This window comes from Haliotis asinina, chromosome 13, assembly GCF_037392515.1.
Source record: "Haliotis asinina isolate JCU_RB_2024 chromosome 13, JCU_Hal_asi_v2, whole genome shotgun sequence".
NCBI lineage: Eukaryota > Metazoa > Mollusca > Gastropoda > Lepetellida > Haliotidae > Haliotis > Haliotis asinina.
This window is the reverse complement of record NC_090292.1, coordinates 9,175,665-9,188,778: the sequence shown is the minus strand read 5'-3', so window position 1 is coordinate 9,188,778 and position 13,114 is coordinate 9,175,665. Positions and strand designations below refer to the sequence as shown.

Sequence of the window (13,114 nt, the reverse complement as noted above, 5' to 3'; positions counted from 1 at the left end):
TTATAAAACGGATTTCTTGTCCTTCATGCCATCAGCTGTACAACGAAGACAGTTGGCCGGATAAATGTCATTTTTGCTCCATGCCTACTTTGCCATAGCTGGGTTTATGTTGACAGTCAGTTTGAGATTAAGTGTTATGCGGGTTCATTTTTAAGTACATATTACACTTAATGTAATAGACAGATTGTATGGTCTTTGCTTGGTTGTTTCACGCTACGCTCAGCAATATTTGCCTCGAACGATGCTCAAGCTGTTGATCACTTTATTATTTACAGACCGCCGCCATGAAGTCCACATGACCTAGTTTCTTAAACCATGGGTTAGCCTCTAGTGTGTGTGTGTGTGTGTGTGTGAGAGAGAGAGAGAGAGAGAGAGAGAGAAAGAGAGAGAGAGAGAGAGAGAGAGAGCGTGTATGTGTAAGTACATTATGAAAGAAACATCACTACAAAAAAGTCCAAATGAACTATTTTCCTAAACAGAGGTCTCTCTCTCTCTCTCTCCACTGCTTCATAATTCAGGAATGCTTTTCTTATTCTTTCGGCTATGTCATACTTACAGTGAGTGAGTGAGTTTAGTTTTACGCCGCACTCAGCAATATTCCAGCGATACGGCGGCGGTCTGTAAATAATCGAGCCTGATCAACAACATGAGCATTGATCTGCGCAACTGGGAACTGATGACCTGTGTCAGCCAAGCCAGCGAGCCTGACCACCCGATCCCGGTAGTCGCCTCTTACGACAAGTTGAGTCGCCTTTTATGGCAAAAATGAGATGCTGAAGGCCTGTTTTACCCCGGGACCTTCACTGGTCTCAAGCTTACAAATCAGAACATAATCCAAAGCAATCAAAGCAAATGTAATTATAATGCATTATAATGAATTCAGTAACGAACATGAAATTCACAAGTCGAATGTAGTTATTCTCTTTACTTTTTTCAGTCAAGAATATCATTTATCTTCAATGCTTGATTTATAAGGATCTTGAGTATTGTGTTTACGATCTCACTTTTAACTCTCACTTTTACGGTAACCCTAAAAAGCTGCAATATCCAGTCGTGATAGCGCTTCTACTATCTGGAAGTATTAATATATTTTTAAAAACACTGAGTCAAAGGTTTATAAAAACAGACGGACAATTCTGAATGGTAATCGGCAAATTCAAAAAGTATGTCTGTGGGAATATCATGCATGCGGACTCCCAATTTCAAAATATGGGAGACTTCGTTGATTTGTTATTTGTCGGGTAACCACAATGAAGCATAGACAGGATAATGGATCAGCCCCTTATTCATGTATAACTGTACACTATGGCACTGAATATGAACTGTACATGACAGGATGACTATTGTGATCTCTTGTACAGAGGTCACGGGGTCTTAGCAGCATGGGGTCACCGTGTCAAAGAAACAGACACTGTGTCAAACATCTTGTGTCCGACATTCACTATTCAACACGTACTGACGAATAAGATGTCAACAGATTGAACTCTTTGATGTATTGTACTGTTGACATTGTCCTTTTCACTAACGTGAAGAGGTATTCCTATTTTAAATGTGATGGGATGAATTTTGCTTCCTGCTTTTATCAATGCCTAAAGTTTATGGTGGCTTTAGAAGAAAAGCTGCATGCGCTTTGTCAAACAGGTTCTGGTTGGTTCAACAGTGTCATATGTACTTCTATGTTTTTTGGTAATTATATGTGAATACTAGCAGATCAATGACATGGATGAACCCTTCATTCAATGCATTCCATAAATCCTACAATGGAGGCATGAAAAGTAAAATGACAATTATTTGTGTTGTTTCGTTGAATCCCGAACGCATTAATTTGGCTCAGTAACACAACTGTGTCTCAATGCTTCCTTACCCATTAGAATGACCTGAGTCATACGCTGTACATTTTATGCAGGGATATTGTTGGCAGTTCGTCAACTTAATTACAATCCCCCCTTGTCTTACAATGCGCTGAAGGTAGCTGTCAAGGTGTTAGGTAATCCATCAACTTAAAGGTGAGACAAGAGGCTGGCTGATCCACGGTGTGTCTCAGTCTGCCGCTGGACGGCTTTGTTAGACAAGGTGGTTTACTCTCGCCGTCCCTATTTTCGATAAGCACAGAAAGACTTCAACAAGATGACGGCGTTATTTGTATCTACAGTTCTCTTGGGTAAGATTTGGATACCTTCACGCATATAGATTAATTTATGACTGAGCGAGTGGTGTTTGGGAATATATCTGCAATATCATGCTGCACGCAAACAAGCCAGAAGCTTTGTGACGTGTATCTGCATTTTTGAAGATGTGCTACCAACTGCAACAGAATCAGCGTCATTTTAATCAAATATCTCGAGCCTGCGTATTTTCGTGTAGTGCTGATCGAAATACAAGAACTGAATGACACAGGCCCTGTTATGGTTTTGGAAGTGGTTTCGCAATGGTTTTAAGGACAAAACGCATTTGTCATTGGTATGTTAAATCTTTCTTACAAGGGGGAGTATGTTGCTGTTTAGTGTACGTATGATGAACTCTAACGATCTTATAACAATTCTCTTCAGCTTCTGCTTATGGCATCTGAAAAGAATGAGTGAATTTTGTTTATGTCCCTTTGGACATTTTGTTGGTGACCAGATTGCCCCAACGATACCTTTTCAAATGAATGCAGGTTTGCAGTTATTTGAAGGAGTAAACGCAATACCCTCAATATTATTCACAAACAGCGAGAGTATGTGCAACAATATTCAACGGTACATATACTGCTTGCTAAATAGAAGTTACAGAAGTTTTCCCCCAAAAGCTCATTATAGCCCTCATATCGTTGTAAGCGTGTTTGTTAGGAACATTGATTAATACAAGTGTGTTTAGATCACTTTTCGAAACTCGAAAGTCCGGCTTAGAATTGATCTTCAGTAACCATGTTTGTCGTAAGAGGCGAGCGCCGATTACCAGGCCCGCTGACTTTGTTGACACATGACACCGTGTCCTAGTTGAGTAAATCGATGCTCATGTTGTTGATCATTGGATTGTCTAGACTTGTTAGTTTACAGACCGCCTCCATATAGCTGCAATATTGCTGAGTGCGGCGTAAAATAAACTCACGTATTCTACTTGACTTTTCATTCAGAAGGGATATGTTTTCTGACATTTGTTGGCAAGTCATTTTCACTATTTATGTTTGCTTTCAGTTTTGACTGTGGATATCGTGTTTTTTTTGTTTATAGCATAACGAGAGACTGTATCCACTCTTTCTACTGGGTCAAAATCTGTATAAAACAGACTTTCCATATACCGCTTCATGCCGATCGAAAGCCTAAAATATGACAAATCAAATAGCATAATCAAGCTGATATTCGATCTCAGTGGCGACGAAGTATGACAAGGAAGATCATTTATATATGGCGAATTGTGAGGATTAGATGACGCCAAAGCTATGTACGCATCGTTCTACTGCACATGCCCTACGCGAACATGTTTTAAAAAATATATATTAAACTGCAAAAATTTTCGTTCATATGAAAACATCAATGATTTCTGGTTGTGTATCAACCTAAAGTTGCTGATCAAGTGTGCGCGTGTCAGATTATTCCGTCTTGGGATAGACAGGCAAACATGAATGTTTATTGTTTCAACCATTCTCGTCTCTTCATTGATTCAAGTTTTAACCTTTTCTGTTGCAGTTCTTGCATCCCGTGACGTCATTGGTAAGTTAGCACCGCCTCCTATTTAGCGCTGGGTTCAAAATATAGATCAATCTTTTTTGTTTCCTGGTTACTTACGCCATATTTAACAATCTTCACATCATGCGACTCCTGCCTGTAGGTAAATAGAACTGGACTGGAAACTGCGATAACTGACATCACGAGAGAATGTGGAATATGGTTATTGTCTTCTGCTAAGTGATTGACTCTGGACACTCAGGCCCTATAGCACACATGTACAACTGAAAGCCAATTCTAGTCCAGTGTCTTAACATGTTCATTTAAAATCATGGAAAAAAACACCCAATCATAGAAAAAAAAAAACACATGTAAAAATATATACACGTAATAACTTCCAAAGAAAGACTTCGCTGCCACAAAATTGCCCAGGACATTTATTTCAAGGAATTAACATGGCACATTTCGGTAAAGTAGGTAAAATGCCAAGCTAAGGAAAATACACCCGTAATAACTTGCATTCTACCTGAAAATAAGCAACCTTTTCAAAACGTTGATGGTGGCTAAGAAAACTAACAAACAAACAAGTAAACACAAAATGTTTGTTTGACAATGCTGTATGTAATAGGAGTATTATAGTGTTTTCTTGGACCTTTTGGACCCTTGGGCCATTTCGGTTAGTTGTCTATTTGTTCATCATATAGGTAATACTACTAACATATACGTAGTAACAAAACTTTTACCTCTGTATGTGATATTCGTACATCAGGCAGGGTCGATTACTGTTGAAAGTATGGTTACCATAATTGTCAAACTTAAGATGAGATGTTCAACATTGATCATATAATCATACACGCATACTTAAGTATTAAGTATTATATGCCAGTATCAACTGTAGAGATAGAAGTATCATTCATGTAGATGAAATGGCCGTCACACAGTGACACTGGTATGTTTCCATAATTCATGAATTAGGGTAGCAGAAATACTCCGAAAATAAGGTTCATAAGAAAACTATCCGATTCGTCGAATAAGCATTTTTGGTTTGTTTGTTTTTATCAATCATCTGCTTGTTTCGTTTGTTCAACTATTACATTTCAAACATGTCACAAGTTACAATACTTCGGCCGAGACGGATTATGTAGAACTCGCCAAGACACAAAGTCACCATGTTATTTAGGATTTCAGTTACAGTCGAAAGGTATGTTCCTTGACGTTAAAAAATGTTGAAGTATGTTTCCTTCAAGGTTTGTATCAACACATGCATTTCGTGGACTAGAATGAATGAAACAGAAGCCAAGACAAAAGGAAACATTTTTTTCCTCCTTTACTTTGGACAACAAACACTGTGTGTAATGTCCGCTCCCACCTGACTTAAATCTGCCTCTAAATGACGCCTGGCACGTCCGGTATAAAATCCATCTATGTTTTGTAATGTAAAAAAAAACACACGAAAAAACTCATCTGTAAGCAAACTGGGCAGGTTGTATGTTTTACTGGTTGAGTTGACGTATGCCTATCCTCTGCATGAACACCTGGTGTCATTATTCATTCTAAAAGTTTCGCGTTTTATAGATACTTTGATATGTTAGTAACCATGGTTAGTTAAAAATTGTTGTTATTTAAGTATTTTAGATGAAGTGAGTCCTTCATGCGAGCATCAAAGAAGTTAGCGCATGCAAACGTTGTGCAAAATGTTTAACGCATAATAGTGATTTTGATCAAAGTCATTCAGATGTGAGTTATAATATACAAAACAAACGTTTATTAGCGCACGCAAGCGCTATATGTATAACATAATAATAACATAATAACAAACGTATAACATAATAATGGTTTTGATCAAAGTCATTCAGGTGTGTGTTAAACGGTATATTATAAAATGTACCTAACAAAACGTTGAATAGCGCAGGCAAAAGCTGTGCAAAATATATAACATGATATTATTATTTATCATAGTCCTTCAGGCGTGTGTTACACAGTATATTATAAAACATGCATAACAAACGTTTTGAACTTAATGCATATTAATGGAACTTCGGTGTTAGCATTTGCACCAAAAAGTCTCATCTTTTTGCCATAAAGAAGCTATCTGTCCATAAAAATATTACTTTTCTTCTTCAAATGTTTTGAACTCAAGGCAAATTTGACATTGAAACGCTCTGTTTGTGGCATGTTTGATGGGAGGTTGTGAAGTGTAATTGTGAGTCAAGAATAAAATTGACAATCTTGACTTTTTAAGTTCAGTACATGGCAACTTTCTTGAAGAACTCGTGAAGCATAAACGACATTCATTTCTCATTCAGTTGAGCGTGTCAAACACTCATTCATCACTCGCCATGTGAAGTGACAGAACGCAGACAATATTTCGTACCTTTGATTCGTTAGAAAATGAACATATGTCAGCTGTAACTGATTGAGATTGAATACAGACATGATAACGTAGTCGACTAACCCTTCTCGTGGATTCTGTACTTTAACATGTTTTAATGATGACATAGGCAATAAAAGTCAGTGTTCAAGCGGTGAAAACGTCACTTATCTTCCCATGTTTTTCACTTGAGGAATCTAAAAAAATATCAATATTTTTAAATGATTTTTTAATTGTTTGTAGTTCATTCTATTTAGTGTGCTGTCAGTCAGAGAAGAATTAATCATTATTGACGATCCTGTTTTGTCAATTTACATGTAGATATGAACGTTTACTTGGACGCGAGTGAAAGATAAATGAAGTTGAAAAGGGTAGCGTCAAGATTTATAAATTGCTCATCCAGAAATATGCGAGTACACAGTTGTACACATACTTTACCTGTCATGCGTCGTTCAGCTGAATCAGCTGTTCAGATCTCAAATCTTGATGACTGATCCCTGAATTCATTTCAATGTGGGCTTATTTGCAAACATATTACTACACGATGATATACTATTGGATGTGGCTTGTTTGGCAGAATACACGATACCGTGACGTATACGTCTTAAGTTGCAATGCATTCTACTCTGTCACGACTCAGTAGTAAGATGTATCCTTATTTGTTAACTTCAGTATATGAGGATGTTTCACATCATAGTGCAGTATAGCTTAATGAAGACCAATGGAACGTCGTGGTCCGACAGTATTCACATCAGAAATTATTCTTCAATGCTTATAAATGATAGAAAAACAATATGATGAAACGACAGTGTTCTCGTCTCTGCTTCTAAGAAGGTAAGCAACAATGTCAGCTAGTCATGAAAAGCAAATCGCGGGGGATCAACGACTGACAGTTTAAGTAATCATCTGATATATCGGAACAATTCCTTTCTTATTCTCATGTCATTCTGTCAAATTTGAATGATCCGTATATTGTTAACAGAAAAATGCGTGAACGACTTCCAGTCACAAAGAAGACGTGTAGTGGTAGTGGAACAGCATGGTAATCCTTCTAGGACATTTATAATAATGCATAATGTATGAGTTAAAATAGCCACGTGAGTGATAAAATAAATTGAAAACATACGGTTTATCTGCCAAACGGTTCTGACGTGTGTGGAGATATATTAGGACATATTTTATAGAATAGAGGTACGAAGTCGACCTTCTGCACATTTTGTGGACCAGGTAAAGCTGACGATTCGACATGCCCTGAAGCAGTTGTGTTCGTGTCGGCTGGCAACAATGTGTCAGGATACGCTGATTTTGCGAACACCTGCTTACAGCAAGGTGCACAGGTGATTTACAAGAGCATGCGTAAAATATGTTCGTAATTGATTATGTTTGAGTCAAAGATGTGTTCTGTTAAGGACTTTGTTGCCTATATCATGAAAATTGGAGAGATCGATTGAAGCTTTGTTATTTAACGCCGCACTCAATGATATATTAAGGAGAAGGATGAATTAGAAATTATATCTTTGAAAATATGGAATACAATGTATTCAATGAACATTTATGGCCTATCTTTAGAAAACATATCTGACGAAAGCGTCGTACGATATTTGAGACAAATTTTAAGTGTACGACCGTCATAATTCTTTGATTCGAAATAGATATAGTAGAATCTGTTGTTTACAGACTGAGGAGTCATACAATAATGAAAGTAGTATTTGTTGTTCTTTCCATGACTACAGGGAGAGTACAGTCGGGTTTTAGTTCGATGTAGGTACGGTTCATGTGTTGTCCGTGAAGTACATGTTCCATTTCCAATACCTGTTTGCAAAAGAAATGAATGGTTTAACAGGTTATCAAACAAAGGAAGATGATCAGTCCTTTTCTTGGTTTGATGATTCACGACAAAAATAGCTGACATGTTGACAATGTTAAAAAACATGTTCTCTCAATATGATAATGTAAGTTACATATGTCGTGAAGAATGAGCCCTCAAGTCCGCCACGCACCGTCAACCACCTTCAAGTGAGGTCGCGTTTTACAGAATCTAAATAGTTCCAGGGTACTTTTCATATAACTTTACATATAACACCCTGGATTAATTAGGACGGGGAAAGTCCCAGATTGTGTCACCATGGTATGATATGGGTGTTCAGGGTTGTCTGATGGTGGTGATGTGTGTGCGTGTGGGAAGGGGTGGGGTTGGGAGAGGGGTACTTTATGGGATCAAGATAGTTCATGTGGTGTTCTCGTAAATATACGCATAGATATGGACGGGTTCATCTGTCTGTACATCATAATTATCGATATGACGTCAGATGTAGGTGATGTCACAATTTACCCCATCGCACAAGAGTCAAGAGATTTCGTTCGATTGTCAGCCTCACCCAATTTACCGGCTTTACCTTCATCTATCTTCAAATGTGAGACAGTTTCAGGATACCATTTGCCATGCATGACTTGCTTACCCTTTCCGAATTCATCATGGAGTTTCTAAGGTGCACTATTCCAAGGTCTAATATTCCAAGGTCCAATGTTATCAGTGGTATCTGTTCCAACCGACTCCTCTAAGGCCATTGTAGCATATAAGAATGCGAGTAACAATGTCTGTGAAAATGGACGTAACTGCCTCTAAGTCGCTAACGATCGGTGCACATATTTTCTTACTGCTCAGATGACATCAACATTTTCTTGGGTTCGAGTCTCGTTTCTGGATTTGAAAACACGTCGTTGTTTTTTTGTTGTTGTCTTATCGTGCCCCTTCTGGTGACAGTCCAGTACCATTAATCTAGACATATGTTTTTCAAATTCACTCACTGTCGACTTTGTCTGCTGCAGTGGGAATGCCGACCACATCCTGGCAACCGGGTGGGTTTTTCGCCATTTCACAAGGAGGCAACACAGGTAAGTACAGTACCTGACACAACAGGTAAACGGTTACTAACACTTGTGATGGTAAGATTTCATTTCGGTTCGTCATGTTTCAAGATTTGTCAGTGTCATGCCATACTCCCTAGTTCCATCAAGATGGTAAGCATCTGAGACACACATCACTGTCGATTCTAACATCATGTCGACAAGCCACGATGCAGTTGGACTACTGTTCATTAAATGTCAAAGAACACGTATTCCTGCTTAAGGTCTCCTGTCTGTTAGTATCAATGGAGCAGTGCCCTCAATACATCGTTAAGTGCATCGTACGTCCATGTGCCGTCTCTGGCGGTGATGCACATTATGAATACACCGATACCTAGGAAGTAGCCATACTCACATCATTGCCATTCGGAGAGGAAGTGGGTTCATGGTGGCTTAGCCTGGCCTACATTGTATGTGTATGTGTGTGTACGTGTCCGAGCCCACATATATTCCTTGAAATTTACCCAAATTGCTAATAGTGACCGTCATTTCTTAACGCACGCACAGATTTCTAGAGCCCTACTCATACTCCAAGATCCCTATACACGCATTCCTAATTCTCGTCACACATTCTGAGATCCCTTCACGCATTCCCAGTTCTATACACGCATTCCTAATTCTCGTCACACATTCTGAGATCCCTTCACACATTCCCAGTTCTATACACGCATTCCTAATTCTCGTCACACATTCTGAGATCCCTTCACACATTCCCAGTTCTATACACGCATTCCTAATTCTCGTCACACATTCTGAGATCCCTTCACGCATTCCCAGTTCTCGACACACATTCCTAGTTCTCGACACACATTCTTAGATTCCCACACGCATTCCTAGTTCTCGACATACATTTCGAGATCTCTACACACCTTAAGAGGTCTTTACACACCAAAACACATTCCCAATCCACGACATCTCCACATTTGCATATGATAATACTCATTTCGTTTTCTGTTATTTTTCCAGGTGGCAGTTCACCGCAGCCTGCCGGACAACTAGCACATACACAATCAGGTAATCTTCTAATGATCTAAGAGATGATTAGGTTCATCCCAGGCCAAAGGAAGCAACCCTGTCTGGCTCAAGACATTAGAAGGATCAAAATCCTTCATATCATTATCAGTGTGTGAATCAGCCTCCTCACAAAACTTCTACATGATGTCTTGGGGGGTTACTGGTATCCTTTCCAAGTAAATGCACACAACCCTGAATCGTTTTAATGAACACTTGCACGGGACTTGCAATGCAACTTCAAAAATAATTTGGAGTATATGAAAGTAATACGCATTCGCCATGAAAGTGAATGGGGATTGGTTGTCACCTATGTCTTTAGCTTTCAACAGACGTCATACTTTTCAGGTCGTAGTAAATATCACGTTGACTGAAAAGAACAGAAAAATCCAATCTAGATAAAATATTCAAGTCATCAATTGTGTCTGCTTTAGGATAACATATATGGGCCTCAGACACACTTTGCCTGAAAGAAGCGAAGTACATGGACATTTTAAAAGTAAATGAACTATTAGCGTGTTATAAAGGTTGGTTGTATCACCTCATACAGTGATGTACCATCTTTATATGACAGTGGATTGTACATTATCGTGACGAGTCAATCCATCGGGACAATCTACACACATGGATATGCTACGACATATATGAACCAGGTTGAGGGCGTGGCTATCCGATCCTGCTTGTCGTGAATAAGTTGCTGAGGGCAATCTAGAACCCGGATGCTCACGTCAACGCCTCATGGTGTCCCATTGCCGAGGATAGGTGCTCATAATATCGATCACTGGGGTGTCTGATCTGTCTATATTGTTGTAATGCTGGAAAAATGCAGAGTAAGACCTCAAACAACAACAAACAAATCATAAGATACAGCATTTCTCTTGGAAAAGTCAGTATTGAAGACATGTGTGAAATGATATTTTTCACGCGCCATTTGTCCCCGAAACTATTCAAAAGTATTTTTAGCAGAAGATTCTGTCGTGATCAAAGCGGCCCTGTCATGCTGCATCCATCATAACCGTAGTATGTGACGTATAGTGATTAATGACGAGTCTATGAACTTGTCACCTTCAACAACGGTCGCTACAAGGAATATACGTTAAAATAGAATATTGCATGACTTGCAGGACACTTCCTGAAGCAGACATCCTGATTTTAAATGCTAATAAATGTTTCAGAAAGTCTTTTGCACATGTGCAAGTCTCAAAGCAGTTGACACGGTTTATGTTCTAAAATCGCTGGCATCTACTGTACGTCTGGATCTGATGAAGACAGGAAATCTAAGATTGTAAATGATTGTTCCATACTGAATGATGAACATTTCAATTTAACCATGCATTATTCTCACCGAAACAATGTGTAATACTCAGTGAGAGTCTCTACTTCTTAAAAAAACGGTGGGGTAGCCTTGTGGTTAAAGCGTTCGCTTGTTCAGTTCCTTGGTTCGCTCGTTCGATTACCCAGATGGGAACAATGTTTGAAGCCGATTTCTGGTATCCCCCGCCGTGATATTGCTGGAATATTGTTAAAAGCGGCATAAAACCTTACTCACTCTCACACACTCTTAACCCAAACATACTGAATGTTAAAGTACAAAACGACTTAACAACCCCAATACTGAAAAAAATGTTCCCAGGGGCACCGTGTCTCTAACACGCTTCATCTTTTTACTTCAGCAACGTTTACGTTACTACTTTTACAAGAAGCTGAGTGGGTTAGATCGCTAACTTGGTGTACTGGTGTCTCTCTGAAAGAGAAAAAGAACACAACTCCAAAATGGTTCCAGAATCTGTACTTTTCTGAAAAATTAGAATATATAATTAGAATATATAATTTGACATATCTTCCACACAAACACCTGTAAATACCAAATGTTTTTTTTGAATCTCAATGTTTCATGTTTTGAAAGAAAAAGCAACAAGTCAAACTGGAAAGAAGAACAAGACCAAGGGTATCTGTGGTTGAAGCACATTGGTAGTGCATCGCTTGTGGGACGGACTTGAATAGCTTTGCTGCTTTCCCTTGTCCACAAGTACCAGCTGACATGTCTCAGTCGGGGAACTGTGAACGTGAACCTCGCAACGACTCTTGCACTTACATTAATCACAGCTGTTACTTGTGGGAAGGGTATTACTTGTGCTATTGCTTTATAACAGGGACCAACCAGGGGACAGTTTTGTGGATGTGGAAATGGTTCTATGGTTTTGTTTACATTGTTTACGGTAACTAAGTGATGTGCTTTCCATAACTATAGATTCCTGGGAAGGGTGTTGTCTAATTTATTTTTTTGTATGTCCATACGCTATTGGTAAGTTAATGTTGCATTTTAACTTTATCTTGGTAAACAATGAATAACACTTTCAACTCTTGACCGGTGGAGTAACGATCATGGTCTGTATTATCAAGGTGCCTGCATCTAGCCCTCACCAAAAACAGGCAAACAATATCCATTATATTTCATTGAAGGCATCTGTGATCTTCACCTTTGGAACCTGTCTCCATTGGTTACTCACTCTGTTGGAAGAGTTGGGATGCGGTTTAGTATTGTTTATCACTGGTTACTACGGATGTACTTGGTGTCAGTAGTTAAGAACAACAGCGTGAGACATTATAACCATATAACCAAAATGTGGAACTATGGCGTTATGGCTGTGTTAACATTTTTTCTTCATTACAAGGACATCGAATGCTGATTACATGTGGGCGGAAATTAACGTTTTACGTATTCGTAAAAATGTAATAATTACCACACATTCTTAAAGGTATTACGTATGTATTTGAACGATGATGAAAAGTGTCTTTCATAAAAATGTTATTCTCTTTAAGTATTCTTTTTACACAAAGTCATACAGTTTAGAAAACAGTGTGCTTTGTCCCTTGCGCGCCTTACTACGGTGCTTTTGAAGCACTCCTCTTGCTCAGTAACTGGTCGATAGAACAACATGTTCATTCTTGCAGAGGAAGCGGGGATATTGCTGTTTATATGGATGAGTAGACAGACTATTCAGTCATTTTAAACATTGATGCTATAGTTCATCAATTAACCATTTCAGCCAATTCACACATCTCCACAAGCTCCCAAATATATCCATGTTTGAAAAAAATAATTTTTCAAAGGATTTGCTGTTTGTTATCAAGTGTATAGAGGGAGCCATTCTTCCAGCAAAATGATATTCACAAT

At 38.6% G+C, this 13,114-nt stretch overlaps 1 protein-coding gene across 9 annotated transcripts in view; it reads left to right on the top strand.

The window, feature by feature from the left end:
• Positions 1 to 2,024: 2,024 nt before the first annotated feature.
• The window catches only part of LOC137259924 (uncharacterized), a 43,916-nt gene continuing 32,826 nt past the window's right edge, over positions 2,025 to 13,114 (top strand). For 4 of the 9 annotated variants that reach the window (XM_067797576.1, XM_067797571.1, XM_067797574.1 and 1 more), the window contains exons 1-5: positions 2,025 to 2,161; positions 3,669 to 3,692; positions 8,848 to 8,913; positions 9,892 to 9,939; positions 11,843 to 11,884. In XM_067797576.1, coding sequence (XP_067653677.1) covers positions 2,128 to 2,161; positions 3,669 to 3,692; positions 8,848 to 8,913; positions 9,892 to 9,939; positions 11,843 to 11,884 — 214 coding nt within the window. In that variant the 5' untranslated portion in view covers positions 2,025 to 2,127. The remainder of the gene's footprint in view (positions 2,162 to 3,668; positions 3,693 to 8,847; positions 8,914 to 9,891; positions 9,940 to 11,842; positions 11,885 to 13,114) is intronic. The other 5 variants (XM_067797575.1, XM_067797570.1, XM_067797572.1 and 2 more) reach the window with 2 other exon arrangements.